This window comes from Brachyhypopomus gauderio, unplaced genomic scaffold, assembly GCF_052324685.1.
Source record: "Brachyhypopomus gauderio isolate BG-103 unplaced genomic scaffold, BGAUD_0.2 sc40, whole genome shotgun sequence".
Taxonomy (NCBI): Eukaryota; Metazoa; Chordata; class Actinopteri; order Gymnotiformes; family Hypopomidae; genus Brachyhypopomus; species Brachyhypopomus gauderio.
Genome location: NW_027506868.1, coordinates 132,333 through 150,259, shown reverse-complemented (window position 1 = coordinate 150,259; position 17,927 = coordinate 132,333). Strand labels below are relative to the sequence as shown.

The following is a 17,927-nucleotide window of genomic DNA, read 5'->3' as shown; positions in this document are numbered from 1 at the left end:
CATGTAGTTTGCACAGAGTTAGTCTTATGTTGTGATTGTAAATGACAGCCAGACCACTGCCTCTGCCTGTTAATCTGGGAGCACAGAGGTAGGTAAAGCCAGGAGGGGTGGCTTCATTGAGGGGGATGTAATCTCCCTGTGTCTGCCAAGTTTCAGTCAGACAGAGAATGTCTAGGTGCTTCTGACCACTAAAGTCACTGAGAAGTGGAGCTTTGTCTGTGAGAGAGTGACAGTTAAATAAGGCGAAGTTGAAGAGGCCAGGAGAGACAGAGGGCAGAGATGAGGACGAGATTGTTGCTTGCGGGACAGGGCACAGAGCACCAGCGTCAACTCCACGGCTGGATTTGGCTTTGTACTTCCGATAGCCACGGCCATTTGTCCAGACAGCTGGAATACTATTTTTGGACGATTGGAACAGCACTGGTCGAGGTTTACGTGCCCGGTGGATGTAGCGGGTACGGCGAGCGATACCAATAGCGCAGCAATCGTTGACGGTGAGTGCGGAGAGAACATAGATCATCCGAAGTGTACACAATTCTGAGACCGGAGGCACTTCCATCGGCAGCAGTAAAAGCCGAGATGACATCCACAGATCCCGACAGGCAGATGATAAAAAACAAGACTCCGGCAGGATACATAGCTAGAGCTACCAAACTTAGCGGCCAGCAACGCAATGCTACGGATAGAGCTACGTTAGCCAAACACCACAGCCCAGGGCTACGTTAGCCAAACACCACGACCAGTCACCAGAGAGGCGGCTAAACATGCACAAGCAACATAAAGTAGCAAGTGCAGGAGCTAAACCCTCGGCACAGGTAAGCAGAGAAGCTGGGAATAGGAGAGAGGGCTCATAGCAGCTCAATAGCATGCAGTTAGCAGAGTGTTAGTAGTGGGGTAGCCAGAGAAAGGAGCCAGCAGCGAGTGTAAACAAACCTCTAGCAGCAGAGCAGGGGGAAAAAGTCCATGTATCAGCAGGTGGTAAAGTCAGCAGGAGTTGTATAATAGAAGCAGGAGATATAAATCCACAGAGATTGGAGGAGAGAATTTGCAGGAACAAAATAGAGACCAGCGGGAAGCGGCAGCTCATGTGCGCACAGCGTTCTCCCACCGGAAACCGGAAAAGGGGTGGTTTTTTCAAAAGTGAATCAGACCCCAGCAATGCAGATTGGCTGGACCAGAAACTTGAGTCTTGCTGGCTCTGATTTCCAAAGTTCTGACCAGGTGATCTTCCGACTCATGGTCCCAATTGATCGAAGCTCCCTGCTGGCGCATGGGCACATGGCATCAAGTAGCTTTTTGGACAAAAATGTACTTGTAAGAGTAGTTTTAATATGAACGACTTCTACTTTTACTTGAGTTAATATGTGCTGAGAAAAACGCAACTTTTACTCCGTTACAATCGGATTTGCGCCGCGCGCTACCGTTACTTTCGTTTTGTAAATAATTCGATGATTTAGTTGAACCAAAGTTTGCTACAAATTGATTCAGTTAGCGTCAAGTTGTTGCTACATGTAGGCCTATTGGCTGACAGTCTCATCAGTTAGTGCCTTTGTGGAACACATTAAAGTTACACAGGCCTAATAAATTTTATATATTATATTTATTTATAATAAATTATTTTTGTTATCATTAAAAGTCATTGTTTCCAGTAATTCAATTTCCCATGATGTAATTTATTGACACGAGACAGTACTCATGCATTTACTCACTACTTGAGTAGCTTTTTATCAAAGTACTTTTTTACTTTTACTCAAGTAAATTTTTGGATGCATACTTTTACTTTTACTTTAGTAACATTTGGTTCAAGTAACAATACTTTTACTTGAGTAAAATTGTTGAATACTCTACCCACCTCTGCTCCTCTTCCACCTCTGCTCGGACCTCGCCCTGAATCATCTGCTGCCTGTTCCTCCCCCGCGCCCTGTCATAGCGCGTCGTTTTATGGCAGCCGAGTCCTGCTCGCCCAACCGCCACAGCGCTCATCAGCACACCATGCCGCAGCCTTTCCTCTGCCTGCCATACTGCCTCCTGCGCTCTCTACTTCCTTCCAGTCCTGACCTCTATGCCTGCAGAGGAGACTTTGCTGTCAGATGAGTCTCTGTATTGTAACACCTCCCTGGCTCTTGTTACTTTAAACTCCTCTGTCAGGCCTGATAACGGGAGCTGCAGCTTGTTGGTTTGCCAATAGAGGCAAGTGTGTGAATGAGTGTGTGAATGGGTGTGTGAGTGAGTGAGAGAGAGAGAGAGAGAGAGCTGGAGTGGTACGATTGGTGAAGATACATGAATCAACCTGAGTTTGACCCTAAACAAATCTAAACAAACTAAACTTATGGATTTGCTTTAGCAAAGATAGACAGCAGAGATGATCAGAGATTGCTGGAGAACAGGAACTGATCAGGCAGAGTAATAGTGTGGCTTCCACATACAGTCTACTGCAGAAGAAGTTCTCTTGGACTGCAGACAGCTTTCTGCTCTTACAGTAGGAGTGTGTGCACAAAAAGCCTGGCAATGTCTTTCTAAGGAAAAGTTTAAATATAATATCTTAACACCACCACACACCCCAGCAGCTCTAACAGTCATGATGCCCCATTACAGTTCATACCAGCATTGAGCAGCTCAATTTAGGGCTGCACAAAATATTGCTTTCTTAATGATTTAGTAATTTGTGATATATTTACTCATAACTCCGACTACAACATCCTCCACAACAACCTCCATAAGCCCTTCAAAAGACCTTTTCGACTCAAAAACGATCAATGTTCAATTTAACCGAAGCTAAGTATCTCAACATGTCTGAGTCACTTGTTGCTTGTGCTGAGTATGGCATGGAGTCAGTGTAATATTTATTCCTCAAACGTTTGGTGGAATACCATGTGTTGTAAACATCTGCCTGCTGAAATAAATGTTTGAGTCAAAATATTATAAAAGTTTAGACAATTATTGATTGTACAATATCTGGTAAACTTAACCATTAGTCTTTAAAGCAATGTACATGTTTATCTATTCCTGACACAATGACACAGAGGGACATGCCATCTGCCACACAAACACACACCGTGCCATCCCTGTTCCCAATATCCTGATTATTGATTACACTCATTGATCATTTCCTTTAAGTAAGCCCAGAGCTTGTCCAGAGCTGCACTTGGTTTCCTTGCTGCTGTCCCAGACGCCCCCCAGTGTTATCACTGCTCTCCTGCCTCCCAGCACCCCAGTGACTCCACCAGCACTTTGGTCTTTTCCTCCTGTTTTTCAACCAGTTTGCCACTGTGCTCCGTCTTTACCTTAATACGGAGAGTAAAGACGCCCCAGGCCTACACTTGTGTCTCACTCTCTCTGGGCACTTCTCACGATTCCAAAATAAAATTACATTGAATTATTAAATAGACAAATAAAAGTGATTGTTCTCATCTTTTGTCATTTATTTTGAAAAATAAATCAAAACACAGGTGTTAAGAAATACAGACAATAACCAAAATTACAGCCTCTTAAAAAGAGCCTGGCTCTTACAAAATCATCTTTTTGGCGTTAGGAAATAGGAGAATACGTATAAAAATATACGAGAATACAAATACATTCACCCTTTTAAAAAATGCCACATAAATGTGTAATTTGATTCAGTACCCCTACGCTTTGTGTACATTAAAAAAATTGAGCCAACTCCATAGAGGAAAAACCCTGAACTATTATTTAAAATTTGTAACCTGTGGGAATGGGAGTTTGGTGCGGATAAGCTCTGGCTTTATATCCAAGTAATGACTAGTGCTAGTGTGGTGTCAGTGTAGTGATCAGAATGAGCAATGTTTCAACATAAAGGATACTTTTAAATGGCAAGCACAGCCATTTAAAAGTATCCTTTGGCCAAATTTATATCACTTCTGGTCAAAAACAAACAAAACTAGAACCTATGAAAACCAAGGACAACAAATGGTCAAATGGACAACAAACTCAGCTTGTCAAAGTCTGAAGGCTTAGAAAAACTAAGGTCGATTTGTTTTTTGGTTTTTCTTGCTGAGTAAGTGATATTTTAGTCCACTGCTATTTTGAAAGTTACATTTGAGTTTACAGTGCTGTGTTGGGCTAGCTATTGGTCATACTGTGGGAGTTTACAGTAAGAACCTTACATGCTGAGTCAGGCTGAGCATACAGCAGGCGATGCGGCCTAAGATGGCGGAGGTTGTTTCGGCACGGGGAAAACGACTCTCTTTGTCAGAGTGAATCCAGGCTGTGGAATTTGCTTCTTGGTACCAGAAGAGTCTGTTTTTCTGCCTACATCGCTGTTCACTTGAGTCAGGATGGACAACAGATCAACACCCCTACATACACACACAAAGAATTCAAAAGGAAAAACGTATATCAAACGTCTGAAGCGTTTTTTTTTTCTGGTTTTGATCAGCATTTGCAAATACAACCTTTTCAAAAATGTTTTGAGGGTGAACAAACATTATCACCATTAGTCAAAGTAGCTTTACAGGCAAATCATAAAGTTGGTTTGAATTCAGTATATCAGTATTGTTGCAGCCTAACTGAGCATTCCAGTTCTGCTGTGCTACGCAGCTACACGTGATGGCCATACTGCAGGGTTAAACATTCTTTACCAGTATGGCCAATGGCTTGTAACTAATAGCCTAGAAATTACATGAAAATATACATAGAACAAAATCTAAACCAAAAATATTATTACAGAAGAAGCCTTTGGTGTTTGTAAAACATATTTAGGTATTATTTAGGTATTCTTGCAGACACTGCCTCACATGGTGCATACCAATGAAACTTGTCTTTAGCATTATTTTGTGTGTTTATGTGACACTAGGAACAATAAGTAGGATGTGCGGTGCACTTTTGCATCATTTTTGCATTTTATCATTGACAGGAAACTGCCAGAATAACTAGTGTAGCCAAAGCACAAAAATGATGTTTTCCAATTCACCCATTTTAGTGTGGCCTGAACCTTAGATTACAAATTGCATTTGTTGAATCAAAATCAATGGAGTGGTGTAGCAGATTCCTTAAGTCTAATAACTACACTCACCTTGGTACCATCAGTACCAGGTCCTCACACAATGTCTGTATGAACCAGGTCCCCTTCACTTTGTCTCTGTATGAGGTGTGAAGTGGCACCGTGGCCAGGGCCATCAAGAAGTGAGCGTCGGACGGCATGGAGTTCTTCGGCACGGCCGCGTCGCAGGAGATCCGGTCGTCGAAGTCGTCCGTCTGCAGGAAAACCACCCCCTGATTTTTGGTTCCCTGACAGGCCTGGATAAAAAAAAGTTTGGGCTTGTGGCCTAACTGGGAGCAGCGTTGGCCAGATAAGGGCTCCACCAGCTCGCTCAGTGAGACGCAGTTCCCGTCCACCCCGTAGATGCCGCCGTCGTAGCCGTGTGTGAGCACGCAGCACACCACGCAGTCGGCCCTGGTGTGATCACGAGCACGCAGCTCTTCCATCGCCTCCAGCATGCGCGTTCTGTTGCAGTTCTTCACCGTCCGCGTCTCAAAGCCCAGCCACTGAAACACATCCGTTAGCCTCTCTGGGCACACACATCCACACCCAGAGAATGTACTCATCAACAGTGCTGTTGTGACAAATGGTTTAGGAATAACTAAAAAAACATGGTGCATTCTGAGGGAAATACTGCAATGCTCCTACATGTAAGAGAGTAGTGCGAGATTATGTGGTTTGGATTGGATTTGAATTGATGGTGCTTACTCTCATCTGCATCAGTCCCATTTCTGTCTTTTAAATTCGGGGCAGTGAATTTGTAGTTGTTGATGATCAGACAAAATCCTCTCCAGTCTCCTGTCATACTGTACTCTTCCAATTTCTACAACGTAAAATGTATCGAGCATCATCCCAAAACATCCAGACTCAGATTGAGCATCAAAGGTTTCAGAATAAGAAAAAAGAAGCATGTTACCGGAAAGGCACTTTGGCTCCTTTGATCCGGACCACTCGGGTTCGTTTCCTCAGCCGCTGATGTGATCTCCCCCGACTGGCTTTGCACTATGTGCAAGTCAAACTTGTCTCAGTTGTCTCAAACTTGTATCTAACAGGCTACGTGCTGAAAGACATACTCACTGAAGGGGGAAGTGTGAGGCGTGGTCTCACCTGGGCTGTGACTTTCTCTGAGACTCAGGTTATCAATCCGCACCTCCTCATCTCTCGAAGTATATCCTAAATATCATAAAACACAGCACATTTGTCTAATTAATTTTACCACCCAGAATGACAACCATTGCCCATAACAGATGGACATCCAGATCCAGTTCTTAGACCACAAAACTACAAGAGTTTTGAGTTTGTGGAGAATTCCTCCAGAAAGCAAACAGACAAGTGTTTATGTGAGGGGGCCTGAGTGACAGGTCAGTTTCCCCACAGCACTCCTCACCTGATGAAGAGGTAAACGAGGCTGGTGACTGTTGAACAGGCAAAACAAACACAGTGTTAATGATCATTCTTTATATCAGGGGTGCCCACAGTTTTCAGCTTGCGAGCTACTTATAAGATGACCAAGTCAGAAAGATCTACCGGGGTGGCGGCGAACGTAATTTGTTGGGTGGATTGCAGATTGGCTACCGTGAATGTCAATCAAAATACAACCGTCAGTGCAGATGTGCGATTCATCTACTACTATTTTATGTGACGTGATCTACGCACATTCCTTCGCGATCGACCGACACTTCCTTCGCGATCGACGTAATGAGCACCCCTGCTTTATATGATCATATAGAGCAGCGGTAAACAGTGGCGTCTCTGGGCAGGGCAGAGCAGATGTGGAAACTGACCTGATGAGACAGAGAGACACCAGAGGGGAGCAGAAGCTCTTTGTCTTCGGGCACACTGGGCACATGTGACGTACGGCTCACGTCCCCATACGGAACTGCAGATTCAGGCTAAAACAATGGAACATGCACACCGGAGCAGATCAGGAGCACACAAAGAGACCATATTCAAAGACAAAATCTAATCTGGGACGTTGTAATGATGACGGTGAGGAATACATGGTACCTGAACTGCTTTAGTGGTTACCGACAAGTCCAATGAGTTGTGGTTGCTTATTGGTTTTGCTTCCTGAGCAATGACACCAGCAACTAGGAAAGGCATGATAGACAAAACCAGGAGTCAAAGGTTTTCATTTTCAGTTCATTAACTAACATTAAAAAGTGTATAATCTGTTTGATTGTGCTCAACAGATCATCTCAACAGTAAAACAAATGTAATATTGAAGAAGGTATGAGATTAACACTAAAAGTGAGACACTGCCATGACACTGCCCTACTGCCATGTTACTGTACACAACTGTGTTACTAACCCCGCTCTGTTTTAAACTTTGCAATTTGCTTCAATAACTGGGGACGGATGGTCTTAATAATGTCCTCCAAAATATCCAAGTTATCAGCATCCAGGAGGCCTTTTTTCTCCATCTCCAGAAACAACTGGAGCATCGTCTGTAAATGTTAAATTCAATCTCAAAGGTAAAAATCAATATTACATCATTGAGTAACTCATTAATGTAATTACTTGGAATTCTACATTATTTTTCTTTAGTCTGCCAGCAGTCCCTCTGTGGAGGGGGGCCTGCTCTGTGAGTTGGCGTGGTGTTTGTGTGTCTGTGAGTACCAGTCAGTCTGTGGAGGGGGGCCTGCTGTGTGAGTTGGCATGGTGTTTGTGTGTGTCTGTGAGTACCAGTCAGTCTGTGGAGGGGGGCCTGCTGTGTGAGTTGGCATGGTGTTTGTGTGTCTGTGAGTACCAGTCAGTCTGTGGAGGGGGGCCTGCTGTGTGAGTTGGCATGGTGTTTGTGTGTGTCTGTGAGTACCAGTCAGTCTGTGGAGGGGGGCCTGCTGTGTAAGCTGGCGTGGTGTTTGTGTGTGTCTGTGAGTACCAGTCAGTCTGTGGAGGGGGGCCTGCTGTGTGAGCTGGCGTGGTGTTTGTGTGTGTCTGTGAGTACCAGTCAGTCTGTGGAGGGGGGCCTGCTGTGTGAGCTGGCGTGGTGTTTGTGTGTGTCTGTGAGTACCAGTCAGTCTGTGGAGGGGGGCCTGCTGTGTGAGCTGGCGTGGTGTTTGTGTGTGTCTGTGAGTACCAGTCAGTCTGTGGAGGGGGGCCTGCTGTGTGAGCTGGCGTGGTGTTTGTGTGTGTCTGTGAGTACCAGTCCCTCTCTCACCGTGTCCTCCTTCAGTTTTGTGCGAGGTAGACTATCAAGCAGCAGGAACTTAAAATTCTTTAGATCATCACTTGAGCTGTTTTCTTTCACCACATACAAAAGCCGTCTACAGGGCACAAAAGAAAGGAAGTTAAAAGATAACAAATCCAATTCAACTGTTTTGAGAGACAACTCAGCAACCTATTTTGTGGAAAAGAGGCATGAAGCCCAGAAATTTACACATTGCTTTGAGTTAGCTACACAGATTACGCAGCAAGTGAAATAGAGCAACATATAGCATAGAGCTGGGCGATATGGCCCAAAAAAAAAAAAAATTTGATTTATAATTTTTTTTTATCCAATTTTCGATTTTAATAGATTTATTTTCGTCTACTAAAAAACTACAGATGATAAAGGAATGGTATTTATTTTTCACTTAAATTTCCCCTTTGGGGTTAAAGTGCAACCAGAAACAAGCAAAAAACAATTGTAAACAAGTGAGAACATCCAGTAACTTTTAGAAAGCTTTCTCCAACATAGTTTAAGCACTGACACAATGCACCCTCAAACTTAAAAAATAGATAAATAAATAAACACACCCTCAAAAAATAAATAGATATAAATAAAATGGTGCCCTTTTTAATAAAATGGAAAACAAATACAATTTAATATGCTATTATGTAAAGACTTTTCCCCATTGGGCATGACTTGGAAAACAAAGCTTTTAAAAAGTGCCAGTGTTATACAAAAATGAGAATCTTTTCCCCTGAATATACAAAAAAAATCATAAACTATAGTGTATACAGAACCTGCTTTTTCTGTATGCACTATAGTTTATGATTTTATGTATATTCTGGGGAAAAGATTCAGTGTTTTTAAACATTTTTTGCAACGAAGATGAGTCTGTCCACTAGCTCTGGCTTGAGGCTTGCACGGTGACATGTAACAATGCCACCCTTCACACTGAAAACCCTCTCTGAGGGGGCACTTGTAGCCTGGATCGAGAGGTATTTCTTTGCCTGATGTCCCAGCCTTGGGAAGATTGGTTCATGGAGCTTCCACCATTCAAGCGGATCAGTGTCAGGATCTACCTCTGGGCTCAAGAGGTAGGTGGCCAGTCCAGTTTCTATCTTCTCTACCTCTGTCTGAGGCGAAGAGGCAACCGGTGCACTCTTCCTGAAAAAGGCTGCTAATGTCATTTTCCTCTTGGGTGGAGGCTGTGGTTCTCCTTGGTACCCCAGAACAGATGGATCAGGCTGCTGTGGTGGACTCATGTCAGCAGACATGATCTCAGTAACAGCTCTTTTTTTGACATGTTCAACCTTGTCTGGATCAATGTAGCTTGTCCAGCAGTTCATCCTGCACAAGGTCACTGTATTTGTCAACAAGGTAACTCATTATTTTCGTGAGGTCAGAGTCTTCATCTCCTGCTAGGAGCAAACTGGTTTTAAATAAACGGAGAACTGATTTAACATATGAAACGCTGACGTAACCAGACAGAGCGTCTGTAAAATTCTGGAGTGGTCCAACAGCTTTGTTTACGGACTCCAACACATCAAGATCTTGCCAGGTGGGCACAAGGTGTCGGGTTTTCTTGTCAGAACCCAGGACACGGACTGTAGCCTTCTCCTGTTCCAGACATCTCTGGATTATTTTTTGCCGTGAGCCCCATCTGGTTGGGGACTCTGTTATCTGTTGATGAGTGGGAAGACCTAGCTCCTGCTGTACTTCAGTCATCTATTTTCTTTTATTCCAGCTGTAAAAAAAGGCAGCAACAGCTTTTTTGCAAAGCCCAAAGGCACGGTCAATTCGTGGGTCCTTCACACCATTCTCTGTGAAATAAAGAATACAAAAACAAAAGTACTTATTTAGCAGTAATTTACTAATGCATACACAGGTCGGTCTCTTTAACTATAACACACAGAACAGTATTAAACATTTGGTAGTAGATAGCCCTAATAACTTTGAAACACAATTTTAGTTTTAAGCCCTGTACACACATACGCTATTGCCTACCATTGTGATTAATAACTTCCTTTGTATTGTTGTAGTATGTATGTGGTATGTATCTGCGGGCCCCTGTATATGTTTGTTGTGTCTGGGTGTGTGTGAGAGAGGGAGAGAGAGAGAGACTTTATCCAGAAGGAAATTAAGGTGTTCAGTAACTTATACACATGGGCACACAGACACATGCCACACACATAATTATATATAAAAGCAGGCATGTTTGTAGCCTACATTTTGTAAATAGTCTGTTAGTTGATCAAATTAATTAATTATGCCTTGCATTAACTGAGCCGTCTTAAATATACACCACTTGAATGCTAGACTCTTACCTATAGCATTGTGCAGCCTGTGTCCAAAGCACTGGAGACTAGGCCACTCGTTGTCTTTCAGAGGTTTGATCATATTGGTGCCGCTGTCTGTTGTCATGCAGCTCAGTCGGTCCTTGGCTAGTTTCCACGAGTTCAGACTTTCTTTTATTCCTTGGGCGATTACTTCGCCCTTGTGATCCTCGGGAAAGTGCGCCGTTTGGAGGCAGGTACTTCGCAATGCCCAGGTGTGGTTAATCAAATGTACCGTTAAACTCATGTAGGGCTGCAGTGTTGGGCTGGTCCACAGGTCAGTGGTGGCGGAATAATACCAGACGTCCTCCTCCAGCTCTCTACTGATGTTTTGGCATGTGGTGTCGTACAGTTGTGGCAAGGCAACTTCAGAGAAGTATTTGCTTGGTAGCACATACTTTTGGTCTAGAACTTTCAACATGTTCACGAAACCTGGCTTCTCCACCGTATGTATGGGTACCATGTCTTTTGCAATAAACATTGCTGTCACGGTGAGGCGGCCCCCTACCGGCCGCCTCTGTCCACAGCGGCTGTGTTGTTGTTGTCTTGTGACGTCGTGTACGCCCCTCAGGTGGGCGGAGCCCGTGATCCGTTCCCACCTGATGGTCGTTTGTCTGTCTATATATGCCTTGTCTTTGTACCAGTTGACCGCTGGTCATTATATCCTTAATTCGGATCTATTGCACGGGTTTTAGGTTTGCACACTTTATATTAAACCACCCTTTTTCCCTGAGACTTGGCGTGATCGCTTCCTTTTTGTTGCTCACACCTGCCCGTCACAGAATGACCAGCCACCCTTCGGAAGCCGCCGAGTCTCTTTTTCTTTCTCCTTCGTTCGTGGTCATGTCTCGTGGTAAGTGCTTGTCTACGTGGTGTTTTGTTTGTTGTTGAAGAGCCCTGCCGTGCTGAAACGTTGTGTGTGTGTGCAGCACGGCGGTGACCAGGGCGGTTACACGTTACTTCGTGTTGTGTGATTACACGTGTGTGTAGGTGTGTGTGAGTGAACGGACGTATGGATCGGTGTGCGTCGCTCGCGTGTGTTACTCATTGAATGTTTTATGTGTGACGCGGTCGCCGCTCGTCACGGTCGCCTCGCTCCCCCGTGTGTCTAGTGTTTGATGTGGGGAGCGACTGCGGACTCGAGCGGCGCGTCACCATTGTTTGTTTGAGTAGAGCGCGCATGTGTGGGATCCTGTCCGTTTGCCGTTTTGCACCGTTTGTTTTGTCTAGTCCTTGCGTGTTTGTTTTGTCCTAGCGTGTTGCGTGATTTTGTTTTGTTTTATGTAATTCCACGCATGCTCCTCCCCCTGAATGTGTGTTTGGGGGTGGACCGGCTGTGGTCCCGTGCCACGGGGTGTGGTACGGAGGGCGTCGCTCCCAAGGGAGGCCCTGAGCAGGGTAGTGCGCGTGAGTGTTTTGTGTATGTGTGCGTGTGTGTATGTCATGTGTTGCAGGTTGCTCCTGGTGGTGAATAGCGGCCCTCCTGGACCTTGTGGGATCTCCTAAGTAGGCAGGAGCCCCCTTATGTGATGGGGTGACGGGAGCCCGGTCTTAAAGAGCCCCCCCTGGAGGGTGAGGGCTCCCCGGATGTATGGGGACCTGAGGGCTCCTGTCTGAAGAGCTCCTGCTGAAGACAGAGGTCCCCCCTCATGCTCGGCGGTACCAAGAGGTCTTGGGGTGTAGCCGGCCCACATAGGGAAGGAGTGTTTCCCCCCTGGAACCTCCGGTGGGGTGGAGGAGTCCACCTTGCTATGTACTCCCCCGTGAGGGGCGGTCTCCCTGGCCGGTTAGGGTTGCCCAGGGTCGAGGTGCGCCGAGATGAGAGGTAGGTCCAGGAGGTGGTTAGGACCGTGCCCCAGGGAGTAGCCTGCACGCACGCACACTTTTGTGGGGCTCTCTGGCTAAACGCCGGTTAGGGCGTGAGGGCCCTGTGACCGACCGGGGCGTGGTTTTGTCTTGTTGACGGCCCAGTCGGTCCAGGGTCCCGCCCAGGGAGGTGAGCTGACTAATGTTATGTGTTTTGTGTTTCAGCTCGTGGACTGCAGGAGGTGTGTCCCTGCCTGTCCTTGCCTTCCTGCCCCTTCGTGTTGTTGTGCAGCCGCTGTGTGCCACACACCTAGTGGAGGGGAGTGCGGCTTGGTGGGGGGGTCTGTCACGGTGAGGCGGCCCCCTACCGGCCGCCTCTGTCCACAGCGGCTGTGTTGTTGTTGTCTTGTGACGTCGTGTACGCCCCTCAGGTGGGCGGAGCCCGTGATCCGTTCCCACCTGATGGTCGTTTGTCTGTCTATATATGCCTTGTCTTTGTACCAGTTGACCGCTGGTCATTATATCCTTAATTCGGATCTATTGCACGGGTTTTAGGTTTGCACACTTTATATTAAACCACCCTTTTTCCCTGAGACTTGGCGTGATCGCTTCCTTTTTGTTGCTCACACCTGCCCGTCACAATTGCAATAGCGTGTGTGATTGCCTTCCACCGTACCCCATTCTTATCATATGGTACAATTGGAAAACATGTCAGGGACGGCTGTTTGTTTTATTTTGAATGGTGTGCTAGTGCTGCGGCTGCGTTCATTCCGCTCAGAGCAGCACTTCTCCCATTCAGCTGCATGCTTCTGTTTAAGGTGTTGAAATAAATTTGTCATGCTGCTACCTTTAGAAGCAATCGGTTTCAAACACACCTTACAGCGAGGACTTGTTTGGTCTACGTCTGACGCCACAAAACCGAACCAACTCCAGATCACGGAGCTAGTTGCTTCTTTCTTGGGCACAAGAACACACACCGTCATGTTTATGTGTATTGAGGGTGGATGGGTGGGAGGGGCTAAACTCACTCTGAACTACGGGAGCCCACAGTGGTGAAAATTAAAACTCAAGAGAAAATCAATTTTCATAAAAGCACATCATCCTTAACTGTAAATTCGAATTAATAGATAACATTGATTAATCGCCCAGCTCTAATATAGCACCATTAAACCACAGTTCACTTCACTGACCTGTAAGGGGAGATATGGTTACACCGGAGCTGTGGTTGTGGCTCTAAGCACAGGTCTCGGACCAGGTTGGGGCGACGGATGACCTGCAGGAGCTCTGTGAGCAGGGAGGGGTCATCTGAGGAGAGCAGATCATTGCTATGCAGCAGAGAGAACAGGTCCCTGGCTATCGTCACATGGCTGAGATCTTTCTTGAGCAGATCGGAGCAGAGGAACACCAGATCCAGCACCTCGTCCAAGCCGAGGGAGTCCTGTACCTTCAACAGAACCTTCTGGAAATCCACCTACATTCCCAAAGAAAATTACATACAACTTGAGACAGTCTAATTAGGAATGTCTCGTCAGTGTTTCTTTTATGCTGATTCAGCCAACAGGGCAGAGACAGTCAGGTTAAGGGGGTCTTAATTTCACAGCTGTCTTACTATCCTACCATCATCATTCGCTCTCGTTTGGCATTGACTGAAAAAATATGAGTCTGAAGTGGAATTGCTGTCATTTTAAATGCTGAAATTGTAGATTTGTGCATTGCATGTGAATGCAAATTCTGCTCCTGTTTTAGGTGCCTCCTCATACTGTATCTAAGTACTGTAAAGTACATCACATTTATTTTACTGTTCGAATGTGATTCATCTAGAGCAGGCGTACTCAACTAAATTTGTCCGCGGTCCAATTTTGGCAGATACCTGTGACCAGAGGTCCGGTGCGGCGGGGGTAGCGAACGTAAAAAAAAAAAAAAAAAAGTTGTTGAGCGCGGGGGGGGGGTCGGGTCGGGTCGGTGCGCGAACGGTGGAGGCGTTTATACTTTCGCGAGCGTCACTGCAGTGTTCTCCGAAACGATAGGCGTTTTGTCCGAAACGATATGTGGTAGAAACACCCCTCAAAACAGGGGAATGAACATTTACCTGACCAATTTTAATGTTGCTATATGTTTCAGGTTTGAAAAGTGCTGGAATTTAGGTTAAAGTACTTTAAAATGCTTGAAATTGTAACTACTTGGTTTCAAAACAAATAGCTGTCTGACTGAATAGTTCTCTTGTATTAGGTTAACAAATACGAGCCTCTTGTAATTCCAGGACGAAACATGAGAGAACGTGAAGACGTGAAGATTGGGCGTTTTGAAAATAAACAACCATTAAATAATGTTATTAAAAAGCGAATTATTTCGAGTATATGTATAAATATTTAACTTAATTATGTTTAACATGCTGGGAAATATTGAAATGGACCTTGAAAGTGACGTACAAGTGCTTTAATTCCACCTTATAAAGGTGTATGAACCCAGCAAACATGACTTTGTTCATTGCGCTGAAGCGCGGCGCGAAGTTACAAAATTCGAGAGGTGCACGACCTCTCGAACCGACAGCGCGCGAGGCACTCGCGCACACGCGGAGCCACAGCGATTACGTCATTTTCGCCGCACGAAACGTAAGTTGTTGAGCGGGGGTGACAAACGTAACACTCGTGACGGAGTGTTTTTTCAATAGCCCTGAAATAAATGCTACGGTTTTGTTTTGGTCCGCATCCAGTTAATCAGGAATGAGATTGGGTCCGGACAGGACTGTGTTCGGGTCCGGATCCGGACCGCGGTCCGCCAGTTGAGTACCCCTGATCTAGAGGGAACAAGATTTTTAAAGTATTTGAGTTTTGCTCTGAGGGTGTTTTACATTTTAGGATGTTACATTATTGCTAGTATGGAACCTTTTCTATAAAAGAGCTGACAATTTTGTCCAGTTTATTATTTATTATAGAACACAGTTGATTACTTCAGCATCGAATTTCTAAACATTGCATGGAATGGGATTACTGACTTTTATGTGAGAGCGGAAATTATAGGGTTAAATCGAGAAGGTCAGACACAAGGGGCTTGCTTCACTGTCAGCATGTTTAATTTTTTAGCTCGTTTTAAAATTTCTGCTCGCTTTGTAATTACAGGATGAAATACGTCAAAGATCTGTCACGTCCTCCACGCAAAGGCTGTGTAGATGATTATCTGAACCAATGATTGCAACTTTTTCTTCCGCAATGAGGAAGTCCAAACATGATGAACTGCTGTGATAGAATTGGCTTATAAACAATTATATAAGTCAAAAATAAAAACCATTAGTATTTGTCATACTGCCTTGTTTAATGAGTACACATCCAGTAAGATATACACGCACGGAAGCTTAAGTGACCGGTAACGTTTGCGACACTTGGCAGAATCGAAATTATATTATTCTACAAGAGTGACCTAATACTTTGATTTATTTTTCGACATCCTCGGAAGCAATTTATATATCCTTATTTTAAAATTTGGTAGTGTAAATAGTGCTTACCGTACCTGTTCCATGATGGAAGACCAGTCAGCTTAAAGCCGATACAAGGTTCACGATTTTCCTCATAGAAAACTTATATTATCCTCCCACGTGTTTAAGAAGCTAGGTAGAAGTTCGCAGAAGACTTGTAGCTCAACCCTAACTGGTAAAATCCTAGGCATTCGTTGCCAACTCAAGTAAATCGTGAAGTCTGCGTGAGTTATTTCGTTATCTTATCCACGCCGAAGTGAAACCGAAAGCGCAAGGAATAGGCGGAGGAATAGGCGGAGAAATATCTTCTTTTTTCTCTGACCAATGTACCTGGAGTGGGGGAATCACAGTCACCCAGTCAAGTTAATGTTCCTGAAGGACAGGAAAGACAGCCCTAAGTTTACAAATCATGGCAGCACGGGAGAACGCTGTGAAAACAAGATCAAGAGGCTGGGATGTACCACACCATGCAGGACCCCGGATGCAACATAGTAGCAGGCTGCAAGATGCAAGCAGAGCAACCTTATGTACCCCCACATGACCCCATATGAAACAGTATATCTAAGTGGCAGGCAGGGCGTCGCCTGGGGTGGGCTTCAGCCCCGAATGATAATCCAGCAGCCCCGAACCTTTTCGCTCAACTGTACTATTAATGAGGAGACCAATGCTGCTGTGAGAATAGGAAATCTCTTAACGCCAATCATAGTGCCGCTTCAAGGATAAAGTTTCGCCTTTCAGGAGAAACATCCATCAGCTTGCTGGTTTTGCGGGCGCGGAGGAGAGCCCAGCCCACCCCCACCCCCACCCCCGTGGGGGAGCGCACATGCGCTCTAGCCATTTTTGGCAGCAGGTTGCAGGTAGCTGACGGTGAAAGAAAATGGATATACGGCGTTTTTTCAAGGAGAAAGGTAACGGTAGTTAACTATGTAAACTGTGATGACATTGTTTGTGGAGCTGATAGCTGGTTAAAAACACATGTCACCCGAATCAAAACACACAGATCAAACCCACTGTGTGCTTAATACATTTACATGTATGGCATTTAGCATAAATGCAGCTTGTCACTTGTCAGCTTTGGAATTAGTTAACTAACCTAGTTAACCTATCTAGCTAGTTAACCGAGTTATAGTTAGTATGTTCAACATGCCCTGATGTACCTGATAAGCTAATAACTATTTCATTTTCAAATTATGTTTAATAATTTAGTATTGTAGGACTGTAAGCTATAATGAATGAAAATCCATTTAGTTAACTAGCAGTTAACTAGTTAGCTAGAAGGTGGACGTTGTGGATATCCAGAATTTAGTACAATACTTTATGATGGTAGTTTAAAGCAGTTTCTTAACCCTGGTCACTGCCCTAAAATTGTGTTTTCCACTGGAGCCAACTGATTACTTTTAATAGTTGAGGGTTAGGGTTTGTTACAGTTTGTTCAAATCTCAAGCATTGTGGTGTAATTTATTTCCTAATACAAACAAAGAGAAATTGAGAGGAGAGAACTGGAGAGGAGAACAGACAACAGGAGAGGAGAACAGACAACAGGAGAGGAGAACAGACAACAGGAGAGGAGAACAGAGGACTAGAGAGGAGAACAGAGGACTAGAGAGGAGAACAGACAACAGGAGAGGAGAACAGACAACAGGAGAGGAGAGCAGACAACAGGAGAGGAGAGCAGACAACAGGAGAGGAAAGCAGACAACAGGAGAGGAGAGCAGACAACAGGAGAGGAGAGCAGACAACAGAAGAGGAAAGAGGCGAGAACAGGAGAGGAGAACAGAGTAGAACTGGAGAGGAGAGGAGATGGGAGAAGACAATACAAGCGGTATGGAAAACAATGCCTAATAAACACATTATTAATAAAATACACATGTTTTTAGTACGAAGACTAGCAAAATAATGCCAGATGTAGCACAGTCTTTTGTATTTAAAATATTGTTTCCACCTTTATTTTAAGCATGCTTTCCTGAATTACTATTTAACAGGGTAGAAGAGTTGGTGGAGAGAGAGGAAATATGAAATGTGGAGAGACCTGAAATGAACTGAACTGATCAGGACTGGACTGATCTAAAGAAAGAACAGGTTAGGAGAGGAAAGACTGCAAAAACATACAGGATAGATAATAAGTAATTCTTAAAGAGTATTAATTGTGTAGACCCCCTAGCACTA

General features: G+C 44.7%; 1 protein-coding gene across 2 annotated transcripts; it reads right to left on the bottom strand.

The window, feature by feature from the left end:
- Positions 1 to 3,401: 3,401 nt before the first annotated feature.
- casp10 (caspase 10, apoptosis-related cysteine peptidase) lies at positions 3,402 to 16,258 on the bottom strand. Of its 2 annotated transcripts, XR_013123048.1 has the most exons (13): positions 15,797 to 16,258; positions 13,480 to 13,760; positions 8,160 to 8,265; positions 7,311 to 7,446; positions 7,007 to 7,089; positions 6,784 to 6,891; positions 6,387 to 6,414; positions 6,107 to 6,172; positions 5,916 to 6,001; positions 5,708 to 5,822; positions 5,291 to 5,528; positions 5,033 to 5,214; positions 4,178 to 4,316 (listed from the first exon to the last, which is right to left on the bottom strand). XR_013123048.1 is itself a non-coding variant. In XM_076985398.1 (12 exons), the coding sequence occupies exons 1-12, from the start codon at positions 15,803 to 15,805 to the stop codon at positions 4,163 to 4,165; spliced, it is 1,668 nt and encodes a 555-aa protein (XP_076841513.1). In that variant the 5' UTR covers positions 15,806 to 16,256; the 3' UTR covers positions 3,402 to 4,162. The 2 variants fall into 2 exon arrangements, 1 of the variants encoding a protein (XP_076841513.1); XM_076985398.1 differs by having other exon boundaries at positions 3,402 to 4,316; positions 5,033 to 5,528; positions 15,797 to 16,256.
- Between the last annotated feature and the right edge of the window lie 1,669 nt (positions 16,259 to 17,927).

Coding starts and splice junctions, on each gene's coding strand:
- casp10 (XM_076985398.1), bottom strand. Junction 7,447..8,159: donor CAAAACTGAAGGAGGACACG/GTGAGAGAGGGA, acceptor TAACATTTACAG/ACGATGCTCCAGTTGTTTCT. Junction 5,529..5,707: donor TGGGACTGATGCAGATGAGA/GTAAGCACCATC, acceptor GTGTGTGCCCAG/AGAGGCTAACGGATGTGTTT.